The sequence below is a fragment of the Scardinius erythrophthalmus genome (assembly GCF_964197995.2).
Source record: "Scardinius erythrophthalmus genome assembly, chromosome: 6".
Classification (NCBI taxonomy): Eukaryota; Metazoa; Chordata; class Actinopteri; order Cypriniformes; family Leuciscidae; genus Scardinius; species Scardinius erythrophthalmus.
The window spans coordinates 11,470,444-11,493,862 of NC_138226.1; the positions used below are offsets into that span (position 1 = coordinate 11,470,444).

Genomic DNA, 23,419 nt, shown 5'->3' on the forward strand with positions numbered 1-23,419 from the left:
TGTGAATTTCTGAAGCAGAACATGATGCCCTCCCTTCAGAAACTGGGCCGAACGGCATGATAACTACCCCAAACACACCGCCAGGAAGACAACTGCCTTGCAGAGGAAGCTAAAGGTGAAGGTGATGGAGTGGCCAAGTATGTCTCCAGACCTGAACCCTATTGAGCACCTGAGGGTCATCCTCAAGTGGAAGGTGGAGAAGAACCATGTGTCTAACATCCAGCAGCTCCGTGATGTCATTATGGAGGAGTGGAAGAGGGTCCCAGCAACAACCTGTGCAACTCTGGTGAACTCAGGCATTAAGGCAATGCTAGATAACAATGGTGCTCACTTTTGTTGCCAGCTATTTTGACAATAATGGCTGTGTGTTGAGTTATTTTCAGAGGACAGTAAATATATACTGCTATACAAGCAGCACATTGACTACTCTAAAATATATCCAAGTTTCATTTCTATAGTATTGTCCCTTGAGAAGACATACTAAAATGTTTGCTGAAATGTGAGGGGTGTACTCACTTTTGTGAGATACTATACAGTTATAGGTTTGCTGGCATATCATGTAACAGAATCAAAGCTGTCTCAATGAATTTTCCCTTTGGGCATGTTACACTAGCAATACAAGCTTGACTTTATGCATCATGTTCCTAAATGTGCCAGGATGCAAATTACAATGGACATTCATTTTGCATTCTCGGGCATAACAAAAGTATCTGCTTCTATGGTGAGTTCTCTATCAGGTTAAATACTGTCATGGACGAAAGGTAGACAATCCTGCTGAGCAAGTTAAAGCCAGCCTATTTATAGCTAAAACAGGGTTGGAACAGTAAGGATTTTTTTGCCAGACTAGTTAGGTGAATAATTCTGATTACCTGCTCAGCCAACATGATCACTGAGAACCCACGACAAAATAAATGATCACATTTTTATTGTTAGCAATTTACACAACCATTTAAAGGGATAGTTCACAACTCAGTCAGCGATTCGAGAGTACCACGGCATCTTGTCACATTGTGGATCAGCAGATTGGATTTACATTTTGGCCTCATCACTGGAGTGGCCTCATGCATGACACCTGCTTGAGTGGATCATCACCGCATCCTGTCACACCGTGGAGTTGTAACCGGAAAAAGGAAAATATTTTCATGGACCACGCATGAATTAATATCATTGACTGTCATTGGATTTGTATTAGACTGCACCTGGTGAGTGTTTCTCTACGGGGGAATTGTATCATGGCCATATTGTTTTTTGGCAGCTGGACTTTATTGACTGTATTGGGGGTTTTCGTCACTTGGAATAGTGTACGTGTGTGTGTAATATATATATAATACACTATATAATAATATACACTATATAAAATACACTATATAACACTATATAATAATATAATATATAGTGTATAATACACTATATGTTCCAAAGATGAACAAAAGTCTTACAGGGTTGGAACAACATGAGGGTGAGTAATTACTGAAAGAATTTTATTTTTTGTCAGTAATAACATTTACATACACTAAAAACAGAAATATTGTGAAATATTATAACTGTTTTCCATTTTATTTTAAAATGAAATTTATTCCTGTGATGGTAATGCTGATTTTCAACAGCCATAACTCCAGTATTAAGTGTCACATGATCCTTCATGAATTATTCTCATAAGCTGATTTGGTGCTCAAGAAACATTTCTTATTATTATAAATGTTGAAAACAGTTGTGCTGCTTAATGTTTTTGTGGAAACCGTGATACTTTTTTTTTTTTTTTAAGATTCTTTGATGAACAGACAGTTCAAAAGAACGGCATTTATTTAAACATTCTTTTGCAACAGTCTCTTTTTTTCTAGTGTATTTCCTTGAATATTTATTATATTTGCATTTTAAAAAAATGTGTTTAACTCTATAGTAAGTACATGTAGTTAATTAATATTAACCAATACTTATTTAAGTAAGTACAATGTAACTACATCACCTTAATATAGTGTAACCCATTAAATTTTACAAAAAGAAAAAAAAGATATGTTTTCCCTTTGCAAATATAAAATTAGCTAAAACTATATAAAAACTATATACTAAAACACATCTACTGGCAATTGTGATTTGAATTAATCTGTTTATTAAGATATCTTGGCATCTTTGGCAGCTAAAGCTGTAATACTTTTATTTCATCTGAAAAACAACAGTTTTGAGATAGACTGACCTGACTTGGTGTATAAAACAAGAACATTAGTTCTGGTCCTCAGAAGTTTCTTGAAATCCTTGTGGTCACTGACTTTCTCTATGAGTGGAGACACCTTCGCTGCCTGCAGGGCGGATGACACTGCGACCTGAGGAGGTGAGACAGATAGAGGTCATCAATTTTCACTGTCAAGGCCAAACACAACAATATCCCAAACAACTGCATGACAATATAATTGTGGACTTTGTGTAGTCATGACAGTGTGTCAAACCGAAAAGAAACAACAACAGCCATTACAAACAAGAGCCAACATACCATAAAGGTAGTTACATCACATCAGTATACCCATATATCACTCTGTTACCGATTAGAAACAACTGGAAAGCAGCTTAACAAAGTCAGGGTTGATCACAAATGCATTAAAAAAATTCAAATAAGATAATACATTTTTTCCCAAAAGTGCCCTGAAATAGCTCCCGAAATTGTGCTCTGAAGTGAGACTTCTGCTGTTAAGATTATGCTCTCTCTGCCACACTCTCCATCAGTCTTCCCAGTTCGGATGGAGCTAAGCGGATTAAGTGACAACAGATAAAGGTGCTGTCATCTAAAGAAGAGGAAAATGACAAGATCAGGCAGGCCATGTCACAAACAGAGACAGTGACCCAACCTATCATATGTTCTTATCTCCCCATGCCACAAGCTTGAAGGGAAAATACAGTACCACAATGAGTAGAAATTAATGCTCATCCGTTAGTGGACGAGACAGTTCAAATGTTATTTACAAAATGACATGCTGAAAGAAAACTCATTTGGTCTGTCGGGATGCCATCCGATAGCTTATCAACACCCTTTGAGACTGTCGGTAGAGTTTCCACATCCTAGACATTGAAGAGAAACCTACAAAGACAGTAATTCACAAGTTACACTTTAAAAAGTTTTTTTGTAGAACCACATGCAGTAAATACAGAATTCCCATGCGAGTCACCGTCAAGCCTACATCACATTAAAGGTGGCTGAACTTTAAAGAGGTTTTATCATAAGAGACCAAATTTACCTTGATCTTTTGAGATAAGAGCTTGATGTACTATGAAAACACACTAACTTTCAGAACTCAAAACTTCCTTCCAGGTCCAAAAAGAGCATAAATTGAAACTAAGCTACACAAACATCTGAATTTAGAAGGATCTCAGCTTTGGTACTGAGCAACTGAAGTTCCTTTTAAACACAAACCCTGATTATTTCTGATTTTACTCCATCTTGGGAGTTTGCATCGCTGTGGTTTCCTCAACAAACAGCCAATAGGATTTTTCCATTGGCTTTTGGATTTCAGAAAATAAGCTCTATGATCAACAAAAGTTGATGATTCTTACACATTTTGTTTATCAAGAACCTTCACAACTTTTGAAGCCTAAAAGTAAAAAAAAAAAAAAGTTTGCAAGACATTATAAATACAACGAACTAAAGTGAGTATTGTCTCTTGTTAGCTGTTTTACTACTGTGTTTTGAGTCACAGAATAAAACGTGAAAATATCTTCAGCTTGTGTTAACCACAGACCGTTCAAGCATTAAACCAAAAACCCTCTAAAAACCCACTGACTTCAGATTAATGGAACCCGAAGCGCTAAATGGTAACTTATTTTGTGTTTCAAAAATACACCATCCCTGTGCAGTCAGTGCTCTGCTTATTTAATATGCCAATGTGTATTAAAGGTGCATCTAAAAACACTGGGAATTTTCATTCTAAGGATCAAGGGTGGAAAACACAAAACGGTCATGAAACTAACAAAAAAAAAAAAAACTTACTAACAGTGTAAGAGAAAAATATAATTCAGAACAATGTATTCTCCATCCTCTCCCGAAAAAAGAGAGGCAAAAAGCTTTACATAATACAATACAATAAAAAGAAAACAGCAACAAACAGTAACAGTACAAGTCTGCAAAGCAGACCTAGAGATTGGCATGGTTTTATTTCAGTTAGCCTAATAGCTGGTTTGATTTGCATTGAGAGATGATCTTATGGAAAGTACTCCATGCCAATCTCTAGGTATGGTGAAGGCTATGTGATGATGTGGGGCTATTTTAATTCCAAAGGCCAATGGGAACTTTATCAGGATGCATAGTATCCTGGATCCATGAAATAACTGGCCTTTAAAAATAAAAATCTGCCTGCCTATATGGGAATTTAACATAGGGGTGTCCAGACTTATGCACCCTGTATTTCAAGGAAGAACATTTATTTATTTACGATACATTATTATTCATTCACAAAGAAAATTGGTGTCCTTAAAGGTTGGATTTTTCCTAATTTTTTAAATTAAGGCATTAAGTTCAATTTCCAAAAGATGATTTTTTATTCCTCTTTTTAGTCAACTTTAGCATGGGTGTCTAAACTTATGCATAGCACTGTAAATAAATAAAACTTGAGTTCTGAATTCTAAGAGCAACAAGATGACGGAAGTGACAGCAAATTGCAAGTATTTACCAACTTTTTTTCTCCAAAACTAAATGTGGCAACACAAGGGGTTAGTTCACCCAAAAATTCTGTCATCAATTATTCACCCTCATGTCGTCCATAACCCGTAAGACTTTCGTTCATCTTCGGAACACAAATTAAGATCTTTTTGATGAAATCAAAATGCTTTCTGTCCCTCCGTTGACAGTCTACACAACTACCACTTTGACGCTTCAAAAAGTTCATAAAAAGCAATCATAAAACTGAATTGAGCGGTTCAGTCTAAAGATACACAATCGCTTTAAATGCTGAACAGACTGAATTTAGACTTTTATTCACAAATAATCATTCATCAACTCACACATATTATATGAATAAATATATTATATCAATAAATAACAAATAATAAACAATAGTTATAAATAATAAATAAAATATATTTTATAAAAATAACAATAATACAAAGTACAGTTTCAAGGTGGGTAAGAATTTGTTATATATACAGCGCCTGGGTAAGTTACTCTAAAAAAGTAATTAATTACTTGCTACTATCTTCAACAGTGTGATTACATTACTGTTCTAATTAATTACTCTCTCTAAAAAGTATTGGATTACTTATTACTTTATAAATCAACCTCAACCAGTTGAACAAACAAGGATAGACATGAAACTGCTATTTTAATTCTTTCAAATAAACAATTTCATTTACAATTTCATATATTATTCTTGTGTAAAGGGAGGTTACATTAAAAACATACATTTTAACATTAAATTGATGTTAAAACCACTATTGTTTTATATAAAATTGTGTAGTCTATACACAGTATTTAATGCAATTACATCAGAAGTAACTGTAAAAAAAAAAACAATAAAAAAATAAGAGTAATCGCTTACTTTACTTTTTCAAGAGAAAAGTAATTAAATTACAGTGATTGGATTACTCCGTAATTAATTACACCCAACACAGATTATTTATTAGGCCTACATACATTTGTCAATTCACCTGCCAGTGGTAAGTAAAAAGTTTATTTTCAGTGGATTAAAGATAAAAGGACAAGGATCAGAGACAACGATCTGTTCCTTCCTGAAATGAGGAGTTTCATTCAGTGGCGTGCTTTTCATTAACACTGTTTGAGCAAATGGGGTCCAGTGGAGTGGACAACCTGTGCTGACAGGGTGACATCCCAGTGGCCCCAGCACCTTGGGTGCCAGTGAAAGTGTGAATATTAAAGTCAGGGTTAATTAAAGTACTGCAAAGCTGAGGGACCTGAAAAATCACACCTTTTCTGAATTCAGCCGTACTGACAGGGGGAGCAGACATGGCAATGCATTATGAAGAAATGTCAGAGCTACTCACTGAAGTATTTGAAAGGACCAGCGTACTTTCAGCAAGACACTCAGATCCAACTGTAAGTAGGTTATATCATGAAAGATTTTTTAAAAAGAGAAAAGACTGAAATGGCTTGTTCTGAACTATTGCACCTCCTGACATCAGGTAGATGAATACTCTCATTTACTCGTCAACAATACCTATTTGGTCTTCAATTTTTTTTTTAGGCAGTAAGAAGAAAGCATTATAATAAGCTATTATTTCTAAACAAAATATAAATATGTAAATTCAGTCATTAGGCAGTAAGAAGAAAGCATTATATTTATAATAAGCTATTATTTCTAAACAAAATATGAATATGTAAATTCAGACTCAAAACGGGTGCTGTTTCTGGCTGTGTGTAGCACCTACAGCTCTGCATATCCTCACAAAGGATCCCAGCATTAGGAAAGAGTGACTTTAAACAAAGTCCCTGATCATTACAGTCTGATCACATTTAAGCACAGATTAGCTTGCTAACAATAATGCAATTCATGCTTTGCAAAAAGCCTGTTATCTCTCTCCCCACCACTGACGGAAATTTCCGTAATTTATGAGAAAAAGCTTCCCCGCAATTGATGAAAATTCCGGCTTTCCGTGTTTTCACTGTTATACGGTAGGGGGCACTATGAAATCTTCTGAAAGAGTACTGAATACCCTGATCAAAAGACATGTGAAGAAGAAGAAGAAAAAGAACACAATCCTCAACATTAAACCGCATATAAATCAAAACTGCATAATGTTATTGAATAAAATGTTGGCCCAGGATGAGCTTTGGGGGTGTTGATGGACTCGATCTACTCCATCTATGTTTTGATCATTGTTCTGGATCCAATCTGGACGTAGCCTAGTCTTTGACAAGAACGTGTTTTTCTCAGCTTTTTGCTCAAAATGTTGCTTTTTTTCAATGAAACTTGCCCACATTTAAATGTTGATAAAAAAGAATGCTTTAAGCTAGAATAAAATTAGAGGGTTTTTTTTTTTGTTTAAAAGCAGAGGCTATTCTTTCTTTTGATATATTACATGTTCAGATATTCATACAACAAAATATTCTGGGGGCCATGAAAATTTTGTGAAAATGATTAAAAATGCTGACGGTGACTGGCAACTTTAAAAAAAAAAAAACACTGGCGGGGAAAGAGTTAATGACGAATGAAGCAACGCAAAATATATTGAACCAGAAAGCAAACGCTCTTCCCGTAAATAAAATGCAAAATGCAGTCGTTTGGAAGTGTTATCATTGAAGTCTTAAGGCCCGTTCACACCAAGCACGATAACTATAAAGATAACGATAAAGATAACTATATATGTGTCCACACCAGCGACCGATAACGGTCTTTTTATTCTAAGCACGCGCGCGCCCGGATGATCCAGGTCCATTTTAAATGCGCGAGACCTTTAAATTAGAATGGATTCTGATTGGTTGTCAGTGTTTTATCGTTCGACAGCTGGAAAAAAATCGTTCTGAAAGTGATCCCAACGATATCGTTCCTCATATCTTTATCGTTATAGTTGTGGTGTGAACTCTGTTATTCTTTAATATGGAGAACGATTTTTAGAATTATATCTTTATCGTTATCTTTATAGTTATCGTCCTTGGTGTGAACGGGCCTTTAGAGGCATGGAAACATTCTAAAGGTCAGGGAGAGGTTGAAAAATTGATCAAATTAAATAAACAAACAAAATAAATTATTACTTTTTTGTAATAAACCTTGAGTAAAATTATAGTTGCAAATGATAGAAGTATTGTGATATGATTGTTCTAGACATTTCCAACATGTTTTAAACATTTTAAAAAGTATCTCTACAGTATTTGCACTGCTAAAAGAGACAGTAATGTTAAAATACAGAACAGAATAAAGAGACAAACAGTTTCAGTACAGAGACAACGGCAGCATTCAACTCCATTCAGAGACAAAAGAGATAGTGTTCTATGTCTAGTCACATCAGGTTTCCATCCCTTTTTGGTGCACCACCTATTCTTCAAACACTATGTCCAAACCTGACAGTCGACCAATAGAGCGGGCCCATTACTATCTGGCAATCATCACGTCCTGTACATGTTACAAAGACTTTCATTTGGCTGTCCCTGAGCAGTGGTGTTCGACTTGGGCATTATCTTAACAACCCAAGCTTTTGCACAAAACTGTGATTGTTAGAATCATCCACTGAACCGCTTTGATAGACAGGCTTGATAACTCTCCTGTCGATCAATGTGAAGTGAACAGAACAAGTTGGAGAATTTATTTTATATATTTTGCGCTACAATTTCATCTGAAGGAAGAAAGGAATGGGGTGATTCACTCAAATTCCTAGCTGAATCTCTTAGTTGCTGCCTTTCAAGGAAATCCGCGTGGACTCTTCAACTCAACAGGGATGGTCTGTAAATCATTAACTTGGGAATAAACGATTCTTCAACAGACAGATATGACAAAGATTTCAGCAACATGCAGAAGAATGAAATACTTACAATAGAAACATGGTTTTCCATTTCTTTCAAAAGCAATATATTCTTTAACCCCAAATCCATTCAGAAATTTTAAAGAAGAAACTGTGATTTCTAAGAAAAGTCTGAATCTCCAAAGTGCTAAATTACATTTGGAGATAAAGTAGAGCAAGGCAAGGCTAATAGCAGGTTATAGTAGTATATAATAGTACATCAAAGGTACTGAAAATATCTTATCACCTATGTTACCACAGCCGGCCCAGTTTTTTTCTCTTCATATTTTATGCATTGATGAAATTAAACACTAAAGTGTGGGGTTGGTTTGTCTCTTATGCTCACCAAGTCTGCATTTATTTAATTAATTTTGTTGTTGTTGTTGTAAAAACAGTAATATTGTGAAATATTAATATAACTGTTTTATATTTTAATATATTTTAAAATGTAATTTATTCCTGTGATGGCAAAGCTGAATTTTCAGCATCATTACTGCAGTCTTCAGTGTCACATGATCTTTTAGAAATCACTCTAATATACTGACTTGCTGCTCAAGAAAGATTTATTATTATCACTGTTAAATACGGTTATATTTTAATATTTTGTGGAAACTATGATGCATAATTTTTTTGTAACAGGATTTTGTAACAAATGTTACAAATGTCTTTAATCAATTTTTCATACAATGAAAATGGCTTGCTACAAAAAAAGATTGAAAACCACCAATAAAATATTATAAAACGTATCCATAGGAGACGTATGATAGATTTTTGTGATTAACAGACCAAAATGTGTCTTATTTAAAATCTACTTATTTATTGTCAAATCTCATGACTGAATCAATGCAGCAAATATGAACAATATTGATCAGATCATGGCTTCAGAATACTAGAATATAGCGACCAAGTTATATGAACTACTTTATGTCTTACAGCTTAACCTTATAAATTACTATCCTCTTCAGTTGCATGGAAACCATAAGCTCAGACATTCTACCTTCTAACATCAACTATAGTAGTTCAGAGAAGATAGAAAATCAATAACAAGGGGGTAAGTCAGCAATGATAAAATTCTCATTTGGGGGCAAACTATTCCTTTAACAGCACATCATTATTGAATTTAAAAAGAAAAAAGAAAACTACACTAAACTTTTAGAATTTGCCAGGCTCTACTATATAGCACAGTATATAATTCCTCAGTGATCTAATTATGTCCACTATGTTATATTTGACTGTGGTTTATGGATGCTATTGCTCCTGCTATTAAATCTTCCGCTCAAGGACACCCGGCGTTCCAGCAGTGGACCTTGCTGACATGTTTTGCACAGCATGGGAAACACTTAAAAAAAAGAAAAAGATCGGTCATACATCAACATTCGACACAAAAACATCTTGCTTAATCAGCAGCGTAAGCTGTCATCTACCATACACTGCGCAAACGACATCGCAAATCTGCTTAATAAATAGAATCTCATTTTCACATTTAAGGTCTCACTGATTCAGCACAAATCATATACCGCTCCTCAAACATGCCTAGTCTTCCTGCTGAGCCAAACAACACGGGGGGGCTTCGGCTCTGCAAAGCTGACGCAAGTTATTCAACAGAAGGAAATGACTCCACAACTGAAACAGTCAATCTATGAGTCAAACATTCTCACACAATGAGTTGTTTTTTACTGTAGGTGCACAACACAGCTAGTCATGTGTTGCTGGATCAAGCAATGTGGAATGAGGGTAGAGGGGGTTGTGGGGTGCCTGTAATCAAGATTAAGAGATTTTATAAATTGCTCTGACAAGCAGGAGGGCTGGAGGGAAGCACAGATAACAGAGAGAGGCTTCTATTCCCCCACCAAACCACCACAAAGTCCCAACCGTTCAGGAGAGTACCTTTGTTTGCGGTGGCAGGCACAGAACAGGATGTGAAACAGGAAAGCTCCTGCGTAATGAGAGTTGACTGACGTGGCCGAGTAGCTATTAGAGTTTGGTGTTGAGGACACGGCCCACACTGATTCACAAATCAGTTGTGAAACAGGGTTAATGCACTTTAAACTGAAGTAAATGAGGGTTCATTTGCTTTAAGCATTACAAGCTCACTTCTGTCATGTTCATCAAGAGCAGAACAAGGAAAACCTCTGATCAAGGTTAAATAACATTGCTACTGTAAATATAAACGTTGCTCTAACACAAACTGTAAGATGCAGTTAAAATAAAATCATAATAGAGAAGTAGGAACGTTAGTTGGTTCAACCTTGGTTTCATGTGTTGTTGATAGTGAATGGGTAATGTGGGAGTCCATGCTAAAAAATATTTTGTAAAAAAACACATTCCATCTTTGAATTCATGTTGACTTCATACACAATATGAAAAACGCTCAATTTTGATTTAATGATTTTAGAAGTGCTATCAAAAAAATAAAATAAAACAAATTATCACCTTAAATACAGCGTAGCCTACTCTACACAACTTTTTAATAAAGTTTCGAAACATTGTTCAAGGTTTTTTTTTTATATACTTGGATACAAATTTCCTTAGAGTTTCTTCACTGGTCATAAACAAAACCAGCCATTTAATAAAAAGACAAACAATTTAAAACTAAATGACACAGCCATCATGAGGGTCTAAAGGGGTCTGTTGTTTCACTTTGATTGGATGGACAAAACCTTTTCAAATATGAAAAATATTTTTTTGCAAAATCACTTCACTTCTTTTCATCAACAGGAGCATAGTGTGCTTGAATTGTATGCATTCTTCATGTATTTTTTAACAACACAACCTGGACAAAAAATAATAAGCATTCATTACACCATTGACCCAAACAGGACCTCAACAATAATTCAAAAAACCTCTAACATGACATATTAAAGCAATATGCATTAATGAAATAAGACACATGCTCGTTTTATAGCAGATATAACCAATATTGAATCCGATTTGACATTAGAGATAGTTGCATGGTAATGCATAGAGCATGTGATGTTTCATGCATGTGAAGCACGCAGTTTCAGGTGTATAACCACCAAAAACAAGACCTGAGAACTGATGAATGAGACGGATTGATCTTGAGTCTCTCTCTTCTGCTGTCAACTTTGAGCTACTGCTGCAAGAGGGACAGCAGATCATTCCCTTTTCCTTTCGTTTCGTCTTAGGTCAGATACAAAACATCTGTCCGATATGCACATTTCATATTATTGATCCATTAGATTCCTTATAAAGACTCACCAATGACATGAATAAGAACATTTCGACCAGTCTCCAACGTCTCCCGTATCGGTTCCAAGAAGCCATGATGCCGCTGCCACGTCTGGCCACGCAAGCGCAATCCATATTCCTTCAAATCCCTGGAGAACGCAGGGCTTCTTAGGAAATGTAGTTTCCTCGGAAATGTAGTTCGTTAAGGGCGCCTACACACACTTGTGAAAGTGTGTGATTTTAGCTTATGTAAATTATTTCTCGTCCATGGAGAAATGGTGAGAAGTGTATTCAAATGACTTACTGGTTCTTGAACAAAAGCTTCAAAACTGAAAATAATTAGGCTACCTGTTTTGAATTAATCAGAATGTTCAATGAATGAATGAACTGAGTTACAGGATCCAACCAGTTACACTGAAAATCGTACAAAGTCAACAAAATATTATATGCTAACCATTGCTGGTGTTGCAGTGAATGGCTCGACCTGTACAATGAGGGAAATTATCTTATTATTTCTTCATAATTTGTGAAATGGAGTTGACACATCAGGGCTGTGACAGGAAATATAACCACAAATATAGCTATAGCTAAGATTGTATATAATTAAATTTAAAAAAACCTATACAGTAAACTTGTGTGACCTTGTTGAACTCAGCGATTTTATAAATAGCCTATTGGGTGGTGGTATAAAAACTAAATAGCCTAGACTGTAAATAACTGTACATAACTATACTTTATAAAATAAGTTTTTTGTTTTTAAATAGGATGCTAACAACTTGTTTGCAACCTATGTTTTTTTTTTTAAACACAGCAGCTTCAAATTTCACATTTAATGTGTAATTTGGTTTAGAACAAAATGTAAAACTATGTTAACCGACTGACTTTATTTTAAACACAGGTATTCTTAAACAGCATCCTTCCAGTTTGACGTACAAAATGATTGCAGCTCAATAATAATCAATAATCTATTATTTTGGACAAGTAAGTTCCTTTGCCTGACTGTAGTCAATGGTTGCCTTAGCAATTTATCAGCAGCGTATAATAATTAATAGTCAGGAATATTCGTTTTATAAATGTATATTTTATAATATATTTACATAATTTATTTTTCAAATTGTTCCAAGGTAGTTCCTCAGTGTTGCTATTTCATAATGAAATAAGTATGTTCTTATATGCCTTATTACTTAAGGAAGGCATTAAATAATAGGCCTACACTAATAATTACCATAATATATTTGCAATGATCATGCTGGTGTCAGACACACTGTAGTGCCACCACCTGGATGTGACAGTAGTACCACACAACTGTCTTGACTCTTGAGTCACCTCCCTCATCACATCCTCAGCTGCTTAATGCATATTGCAGCTTGCAGTGTTTGAGCGTATTTCCACAGCCTATGTAATGTGACAGTTATCAAATATGAAAGCAACTTTCAAGAGTCAAGCCAACAGATTTACACATTGTGTTTTCTTTATTCAAATAAACATAAATTTAAAGGTTGTCCACTATTTTTTGGGTACATACAGGCCTATATATACAGTATACACATAGCCTACTGTAATAGGCCTCCCATGTGTTTTTGAACATCCTTTGATACTTCCTTTAATTGGCTTGCAATAGTCTACCAGCCAGGTAAACATTGGATATATGAATATGGTAATCGTAATAGCTACACATAAAAGTATCATGTCATGATCCCCATGTGATATGGTACCACATATTTGTCAAGTTTTTTTGATTGCACCACACCAAAACATAGACATGTTGATATGACACTTTGCTACTTTTGGCAACATAGTCCGATTCAAACAGTTAATTGATTGCCATGGTACCTCACCGATTCTAGGGACAGACTATCCAGGCTGGATATAGGGGTGTTGTTGAATCCCAAAAGACGATGTTTTTGACCATTTGAAACAGGATAACAACAAGGTTTCTATTACAAAAAATGTCTTTAGAAAGTAAAATGAGAGCTTCATCAGATATTGCAGCCACTGAGCCAAACATTTGAGGTGGAGCTTCATATCAGAGTTTGCACCCCTATTCGTTTGAATTGCAGCTGTCCTTCTGTAGTAGCCTCCTCTTTCCAGCACAGCGCAGTAAAGCAGCTGCTTCAGGTCGATCGGTGGAAGTCATTCACAGAAAAGGGATACTGCACAGGAGACCTACGCAAAGCGGAGATTGCGGTTTATGCGTTGCGTTTTACGTATGAGTTTACTTCAGAGGAAGGACATCAAAAGGTAAAAACACTCTCTTAGATAGTATATTTACCTCACCTTTACAAGTAGGCTATTAGGCAATAGAAACCGCGTCTAATGTTCTTGGTGTAGGATATTGTGAAGTAGGCTATACTTTTAGAACTTCTGCGGTCAGATTTGACTGACTATCAACATTTTAGCGACTCTCTGTGATTTTTTTATTTTTTTTATTTGTGAAGAACATAAACATTTAGCCTACATCTATTCGCTAATTACATTAATTTATTTTCTTTCTTTCCCAGTTCAAATTATTGTTCAATTTCAAATAATGTCAAGCTCTAGTTTTCAATTGCCAGTGGATTTGCATGAACCAGTATTTTTTTCTTTCTTTTAGTAATATTGCCTTTTTTAATTATTGAAGACTCCTGGTTAGGCTATCTAATAAAAACTGGATATTGGCAGATTTTCTCTCTTTATGGCGATCACAAAACCCTCATTGGGAATGTCATGTCTTTTTAACAGTCCTTTCCTCTCATTTTATTAAAGAACATGAATGATTTATATGAACAGGATTCAGTAGAGTATTCCTTTATCCTGACAAGGAATTTACTCGCTGCTCACGTTCTGTTCAAGATCCGAGGAATTTTGCTTTGGAATCGAAACGTTCGCCTTCATAAGCTCCCAGTAAAACACGCAATATTTCACTCTCTTTTATCATCGGCTTTTGAGGGTTTTTCTTTGGACATATGTTTACTTTTCACCGAGAATAATCTACTTTTGCACAGGATGTGCGAATAGCCTAAAAGTCTCTCAGAAAAGGTGGAGGGAAGGATTTAATATCTCTCGGCTATAGCCTATCTACAGTAGCCTATGCTATATCTGTGTGTTTTCGAGCAACTTTTTAAGCGTTAACAGAAAAGCTATTCATATTTTAATATTTATTGTTTAAATACAGAAAACGGCAGCTTTTTTCAGTCAGTTTGTGAGTGAAGGATGCTGTCAGCTGTCAGATAACCATAGGCTATATGTGAATGATGTGGAATGAGGATGTTATTTAAATGTGTAGAGAAGACTCTTTTTGAACACATCCTATAGGCTATTTTTCATAGGCATAGGCTACAACTGCAACAGCAACAGTAAAGTTTATGTTCTTTCTATAATTTAAGCTCCCTTTACAACACAAAAACAACGGCGCCAATGCCGAAATCAGCAGTTTACAATAAAAAAAAAACGACCGGTTATGAGAAAAAGTAGCCTAGGCTACTTGAGAACGAGTAGACCATAGCTACTATGGTCAGCAATGATTGAGAACAAGTAGTCATAGCCTACCTAAACAAAACAATGATATTTAGCAAATGTAGGTTGGCGCTGAACCGATTATCGTTGGCGATATCTGCAGACATAACATTTCTAGTTTATGATCTGCCTGGTGCTTAATTTGTCAGCCTCGCGCATTAATAATGAGCTAAATCTGTGCCTCGTCTTTGTTACACTCAGTGGCTCAATTTTCAATTTCCTCAAAAAATTGAAACCCTGCAGGTTTAATACTTGGTTTCATTTTCTTTGCTTTTTTTTTTCAAATCGTTTGAATTACATTATTTACACCAAACTCAATCATTTCAATGTTCAAGACTAGTTCTCTTTACGAACCGGAGAGCAGGTGTACAAAACATACACTGTATTGCTGGTCAAAAACGGTAGGGGGCAGTGTCGAGTCTTGCAGCCAAAGTAAGACTGCTGTGATATTACACAAACGCCGATGCTGGAGAAGGAAAATCACCTGTTGGCCTGGCGCAATTTAAATCAGGGCTGCTAAACCCTGGAGATCTACTTTCCTTCGGAGATTTAACTGCAATCAAACCTGAAGCCAATGCAATCAAATACCCGAAGCAACTAATCACAGTCTTTTGGTTCATCTCAGAGTAACAACAACATCAACTTTGTTTAAAACGCTGTACTGTAATGAAAAGCATATGATTGAGCCGTGCAAATCTGCTCCAATCCTTAGATTTCACATTGTTGGTTAAGTAGGGATAAATGATAGATGCATTTGATGTTCTTTTAAGCTAAAATCAAAGAGCTTTTATAGATCGAGATATGCAAGCTCATATGCTCTCCTAGGAGAAGGTTTGATGTAAGACTGATCTGTGCAGCACATTAGTTTGTTACCCTGTTACTGGGCTTTAATGGAAAATCATAATTGATCCAGTGGCTGGCTGCATAAACTGCTAAGACTAGGCTTACAAGTTAATCATCATATATTTTTCTAGAATAGAATTTTTTTTATAAAAAAAGATATTATTATAGACTGTTCATAATTTTCTATAACCTAGATTGGTCTAATTTGATAAAGAAAAGTTAAGTCTTATTACCCTTAACTAACTGCTAGTTGGTCAAATTAGTTCTTAAAAGGATAGTTCACCCCACAATTTAAATTCTCTTGTTGTTCCAAACCCTTAAGACATTTGTTCATCTTTGACACTCAAATGAAGATCTTCTTGATGAAATTTGCATCTAATTTGGCAGCTACGCAACTGACACTTTGACGCTTCAAAAAGTTCATAAAGAGATCGTAAAACTAATCCATAAGAATTAAGCGTTTTAGTCCAAAATTTTCTGAAGAGACACGATCGATCAAAAAAAGATCTTCATTCATGTTCCGAAGATGAACGAATGTCTTACGGATTAAGAACGACATGAGGGTAAGTAATTAATGACAGGTTTTTTTTTCTTGTTTGTGCAAGTATGTTTATGCAACTTTCCCCTGGTAGTATTCCCTAAAAAATACACTTTCCATCCTTGATTGTGGTATAGTGTAAAAAAAATCATATGATATTTCTCAATTATTATACCTTGAGACCCCATTGTCTCTTATTTAAAGTGGTCTGGTTTAGTATGTTTAGCTTGACTATCCTCAGGGGGATTCAGAGACATATTTACCCAAACTTACTCATTCTAGTCAAGTACTGTCTGTCCACTTACTCTACCTAAACACCACTCACCGCAATGTTTACATGGATGTCTCTTGGAAAAGCGTGGGTTTGTTGAGCTGAGACTTCTCTGGGATCAAGCATCTCAATTGTTTATTAATGATGCTTGCTTCTTCTTGGGTTCTTGATAATGATTTCTATAGGATCAGACTCAGGACTCATGCGAGGGGTCTGACACTCCACAGTAGATTGTCATCATTCATATGATGAAGGAAGTCTGGAGCTATTGTATTTGTCTACGTGTGCTTGAGGCGGCTTGTGAACGTCTCTCTTAACCCAAAGAGTCTGTTTGTTTGCCGGTCCACTAAAGGCTTTTGTGTATGACTATTAATATTCATACAGCCCCCCCCCCCCCACTACCACATGTGCCAGTCGATTCATGTGTTTTCATAGTGCATGAGGCCTCTCTTTTCAAATGTAAAGTAGGTTTTCATGTGTAATGATCTTATGAGATCCCTTGTCAGCTTGAAAGTAAAGAAGTATAGCCTTAGCTGGACATCGGTTACATGCATCCGTAGTGAGTGACATACATAGTAACGAGATCTGAAAATGGAAGGAAATCTGATCATTTGCATTTGATATCAGCATAAATAATTTTAGCACTTGTGAATTGATGACTTTGTAGCCCTTATCAAAGTTTTAGTGGTGCATACATAAGATGTGCCATGTGAATTATTTCTGATGCGGAATCATCATCTGAGAGAGGACCGTGTGGATAAAAGTTTAATGGGAAAGAACTTGATCTGACTGGCAGTAGATATGACTGCTTGGAATAGAGTGTCAATGTACTTCTGCCTTGTTTTAGTTAGTTATCTGAGCTTAAAGTGAAAGATCACCCAAAAATTCTAATTCTGTCAATTTTTACTCACCCTCATTTCGTTCCAAAACTGTATGACTTTCTTTCTTCTGTGGAACATAAAAGAAGATATTTTGGGATTTTTTTTTCCCCATACAATCGAAGTCAATGGTCACCGAAACGTTTGGTTACCAACATTCTTCAAAATACCTTTTGTCTTCAGCAGGAGTATTAAAATCACAGTTTTGGAATGTCATGAGGGGTGAGTAAATGATGACAGGATAAGGGTTAATAGAGGTTTTTAAAGCTATATACATTTATTATGTTCCCTCTGAAAAGCTGTTAGTGGTTTCTTCATGATACAGTTCTTCAAAATACAGTTTTAAACCTTCTTTAATCTCTGTAGAAGCATTTTGTCTGTTATAGCACTTCTTCATTTTGAATATTAGATCTTCTCAAGGCAGAATTCATCTTACTGAATTCTCCTAATGACATCTTTCATAAGAGCCGGTCTGCTAATATGTTCCAGCTAAAGTGCGTGTGCGCTGTGCCTGAGGCATTCATGAGTCGATATCATTCAGGTTCTTCAAACCCTCTCTATTGTTAATTTTTTGTTTTGAGGGAAATGTCATGTTTGCTAGACTGATTTTAATTTTACACTCAAGAGCTATAGTTCAAACTCACTTTTTGGATATGCACACTGCTGTGTGTCAAAGCACTTTAGAAGGGTGTACGTGCGGTAACCGCCAATGTAGATTGACACTTTCTGACCTGACACATTGCTTGAGACTTTTTTGAAACATATTTAAAGGAAGGTTTCTAACTTGCACTTCTTAGTGCTGTAAGTAGCCATTGTGAAACTTTCCGTTCATGCAGAACACAATAATTGTATTTTAATCTTGATCACGATTCTCTTAACCAAATTTCACGCTAGCCGACTAAAAAATGTCTTTAATAAGTAAATTGTATGATTTCACTCGCCTGTGATTGAGTTAGAGACAAAAAATTGGTTAGGTGCAAATGTAATTTAATTTCCTGCTGAGCTTAACGCACTGTCGCTTGGCTGAGAGAGCCCTCTGTTGCTTTCTCTCTCACACACTCACTCTACGAAAGAGAAACTTACACATGTGCCATGTGAAGAGAATTAACACGTTAGATCTAAATGCAGGGCTCGACAATAAGGACTGCCCGATGGCCAAGAGTTGACGGAACTGTCACGGTCTCGATCAGGCCAGTGCTGATTTGCATGCATTTTTCTTTACATTTGCATGCATTTTTTAGCCTTAGCAATTAAAAAATTCAAGCGCAAAAAGACGCAAAAGAGAACTGTTTCAGTACACATTGCGCACACATTTGAAGCACGCCCCCAAAAATCCACGTCTGACAACGTGTGAATACTAAATTGAGTTCTCTTTCACTTCTTGCACTTGAACGAACAATTTCGCACAAAATTATGTCAAAATGGCAGTCTTGGCAAGTATTACAGTAAACAGTTGTAATGTCTTAAGTGAACTAGAAAGACAGCACGTGTTGTGTAACAGTATCAGTATTTTGAATCCGTGCATTGTTTTAAAGTGACAGCAGCCTAATATTCCTGCTACTGTCTGTGTTTTTAATGTTAATCAAACAACAAAAGACTCACTGCAAAAAATCACTCACTGCTCTTGACTGAATAACTTTTAGAACTTTAATAGGGATTCAACTATATTTAATTTATACAGTGAAAACTATGCATTGTTATTTTACATTTTGTTAAATTTCTGTACATAATCTGTATTTAACTACTGTTAGATCTACCTGAAAATCCTGAAAAGCACTCTTTATTTAATTTGTATCAATGGCAACTCGAGCTTTACTGTGTCCACAGAGGGTTATAGCCTGTTTTCATGATATTTCCGTTGTCTTGCATTGATAAACAGGCAGTTTTAATTCCCCAATCAGAGATTACATACATTTTTCATGCATTGTTTTACTTAATCTTCCTAACCTGGAAACCATGCGCTTGTGTTCTTTCTTTTATTAATTGATTACTCAGTTACCTTATAGAGGTGAAAAACTGTAAATGGTTTAACATTGCATTATATTTCATTTTACTGTAAAATACTGTCAATGTATGTATTTTGTGAGTAAAAACTACAAATTACAATATAATTTACAGTGAAAAACAGTACAAGATATTCCTATATGTCTTGTGAGTTCCTATAACTATAATCCCTATAAGTCCCTGGGGGACAGATCTTATGATTTTATTTTGTATAAATAAATACATTTCTTCTTATTTTTGTCATTAGTAATGTACATTAGGGTGTTTTGTTACATTTTCTTATGTAGGATCTTTATGTACTTAATGTATATTGCATTATTTTGGAGCCATGTCACACCTGTAACTTACCAGTATTGTAAGAGAGAGGAAGAGAGAAAGAGTTTTGAAGATATCAAATGTTTCAACACAAAAGTGCTAACTTAACTATTCAAAGAATTATTTGGTGGAAATGCAATATATCCTGAACCCATGGTGTCATTGGTTTTGAAAGAGGAAACTTAGCTTATGGTGTTCCCAGGCCGTCTCTGAAAGGGAATAAAGGTTTTTGTGATGTTCTCCATTTTGATGCTGTGATTGGTGTGAATTGTTGCTTTTCATGAATTGCTTCACTATTATTCTTGCTATCAAGGGGTGGAACAGAAGGAGTTTGGTGGCCCTTGGCCACTTCTCAAGAATATTGTAGGAACGCCCTGCTATCTTTTGTTTGCAGAGGGGGAGGGATGATGGGGTGTGTTGAATTAAGTGTATTCCCCAAACAGTTCAACTGGGTCTCAACTGGAAAAACAAATCATGGTGCTGGATTATCGTCTTGGTCTGTTCACTTCTGATAAACCCTGGTCAAATATTGTTTTCAAATGTGCAACTGTCCATAGCGCAACCCTTCTGAATGTCAGAAACCTGGTGTGGACGGATGGCTGCGCACTACTCAGTCTGTGAAATGTGATCTGTGATACGGCTGAGCTGTTCGCTGTCTGCAGTCCTAATTAATACTTGATGTGATTGAAGGCGCTCAATTTGTCTGGAGTCTTATCTTGTCAATGCGTTTGTTGTTGGGTTTTTTGCAGAATGTCTTACAGACAGACGGCAGCTGAAATGCAACAAACAATTAAGCCTTGGAACTGACAATTATGTCTTATGTTGTCATGGAGATGTTTTTACACAAATCAAGCGAGACGCATTGCTCACTCTTGTGGGTTCTAATTAAACGAACGCTATACTTCCTTAATCACACCTTTTTGGCAATTGAGAAATCTTGTCCCTTAGCAGGCTGAAGTTTTCTCTCAAGAGTTTCCGTCAGCTCCCGAAGCCAGTCAGACGAGTGGTGAAATGTCTTCAATAAATGGAAAGCGTATCCAGATGCAAATGCTTCCAGTTGGAGAACTCAAGTTATTTGTTTGTCGTTTGTCATGGTGAATGGTGGATTGTCATTTTAATATTTGTAAAGCTGGTTTTCTCCGCCCCGCTGTCAGGGAGGGATGCAGTTGTATGTAAGCGGACGTGAAGGCATGCATCTTTTCTTTGGCATTGTTCGGTCCAAGGAGGCTTCAATGAGGAGACGGGGAAAAGGGTAGAGACCAAAATGCTCCCACAGTTGATTTGCCCATTGTGGGGGAGGAACACTATTCCCATTGATGGTGTTGTTGGTGAAGCCCCCAAAAGCTGGAGAAAGGGGGCCCATTCAGCGCAATGGGTGACCCTGCACAACTATGGGAGATGGGTGTTAGTGCTTTTGTGGAGCACGGTGGGAACATTGTCCCCATTCTAGTGATTTAATACCCCAGGTCTGAGGTACTTTGCTATCTCCCCTGAAATGTTCGTGTTCTGTCCTATATCTTTTTCATAAGGTAAAATGTCTCATTATAATACCACTCATTTCTTTCTGCTGGAAAAAGGGGAATGAGCTATTTGCAGTCAAATGATCTGTTACTCTATAGATATGGAAGCCTGTTTCTGAATCAGAGTAAAAAATTAAATTTAAAATAAGAAATAAAAGGCAGTTATAAAGTCTTCTACTTTCTAAAGATTTCTATTATAGCTTAAATACAGTTTTCAGTAGATTCACCAATTGGGTTGTTTGATTCATATATAGTCTGCAATTATTGTTTTATAAAAAAAATTGCTAAATGGTTAATTATATTAATTGGGGTGTTTTCTTGATACTGAAAAAATGTGCTTAATGTCTTCGTCCTTATTGAGATACTTTTGTGATGGATAAATATTGTTATTATTGCAAAAAAGAATGATCATCTGATTCTTAAGTTATTTTTTATTTTAAAAGTTCAATGAAATGCCTTCATTTTTTAAAATTAGTATTTAGTAACATTAATAACACCCCTTTAGAAAAGAAAAGCTTGACTAAATTGCTTAAATTATGAGTTGCTGAATTTTAAAATAAAATTTCAAGTTCAATACAAGCAAAGATTGCTTTAAATGACTCAAATTATCAGTCAATCTTTAATCCAGTGTTTGCATACCTGATTTTTTTATTTTATCACAACCTTTAACAGCAACAGAGAAATCAATTTCATTCAGCTCAGCTCAATGAAAAGATGGGTTATTATTTAGTTTGACAATTCTTTCTTTCATCCTTTGGCTGACAGTCATTTTCAGAAGTGTATAAACTCTGATATTTAATTTTGATAGGTAATTCAATCCAGAATGACAAACCATGTAAACTCTGGCTGTAAAATGAGATATTAATTGCCCTTTGCTTTCAGCCACTTGAATAGAGCAAGACGAATGAACAAAAGGCCTCCAAATTGGAAAAAAAAGCCACCAGAGTCACTTATCAGGTGCATTCAAGATTCATGCCGTGGATTGAGCCTCTTATCTCTCTGACCTGAAGTGATCTTCCTCTTGGGGCCTTGCCTTTCTTCCAGATGTTGATCCAATATGTCTTACATCCCATAAAAGTCTATAAATTGCCCCCATGAGGGAAAAACGATAAGATCAGACTAGGCATAGCCGTGGGAAAAGTGATACATATTTGGCCTTATATTAAATCAAGAAGTGTTTAAAAGCATACCACAGATTTAAAAAGCTAGACCTAGCAGGTAAGTTCGTACTTAAAAGACTACATTTGTGTACATTTATGCTTTGGCTGTAACATTGCATTGGCCTCCAACTTTGTCAAATCAATAGTACTTTTTTTTTTGGAGTACCAAGAACAGTTTTTCTGGTCTTGCCTGTATGTAGTGTGGTTGGTTGCTGTTTCTATAGCGATAAGGAGTAGCTCTTGGTTGGGGCACGAAGGTCTGTCTCAAACACATCAATAGACCGAACCCTGTTTGACAGTGATTAATGTCCAGCCCAGATCAACAGAACATCCAGGGACCGTCCCGTCTCCATGAGCAATGCTAATCCCATCTTGTACTCATCATTGAATAAACAAGTATTTATGCAGGTTAATAACCAATACCGATGAGTTAAATGTATGGAGAATCTGAGGGCTTGGCTTTTGCTGCAAGTTTGTTGGAAATTACATAGAGAAAGAACGCTCAGTGGTGTAGGTTGACATGTTATTTTATGAACATGGCTTTTCATTATCTGTAACAAGCACTAGCATACTACTCATAGTATTTATGCGGTATAGTGTATGTACTGTGCAAAGAAAAAAAACAATAATTAAAGTCAGGTACTTGAATTTGAGAACCGTATCGGTTATTTAGAAATGCTTGTTTTGTGAACTGAATCATTCAGAGGGGTTATGTGAATGAACTGAATCAATTGATCCGTTGGAAAGATTGAATGCAAAAGCCTGTTATTCTG

At 35.9% G+C, this 23,419-nt stretch overlaps 2 protein-coding genes across 3 annotated transcripts in view; one reads left to right on the top strand and one right to left on the bottom strand.

Annotated features, from left to right (window-relative positions):
• pdia5 (protein disulfide isomerase family A, member 5) overlaps window positions 1-11,773 on the bottom strand; it is a 56,926-nt gene extending 45,153 nt beyond the window's left edge. Inside the window, exons 1-2 of the mRNA XM_081368257.1 lie at window positions 11,653-11,773; window positions 2,195-2,321 (exon numbers count right to left, since the gene is read on the bottom strand). Coding sequence (XP_081224383.1) covers window positions 2,195-2,321; window positions 11,653-11,757 — 232 coding nt within the window. The 5' untranslated portion in view covers window positions 11,758-11,773. The remainder of the gene's footprint in view (window positions 1-2,194; window positions 2,322-11,652) is intronic.
• Window positions 11,774-13,747: 1,974 nt separating this feature from the next.
• sema5ba (sema domain, seven thrombospondin repeats (type 1 and type 1-like), transmembrane domain (TM) and short cytoplasmic domain, (semaphorin) 5Ba) overlaps window positions 13,748-23,419 on the top strand; it is a 139,895-nt gene continuing 130,223 nt past the window's right edge. For both annotated transcript variants that reach the window (XM_081367605.1, XM_081367607.1), the window contains exon 1: window positions 13,748-13,863. The gene's annotated coding sequence lies outside the window, so the exon portion shown is untranslated. The remainder of the gene's footprint in view (window positions 13,864-23,419) is intronic.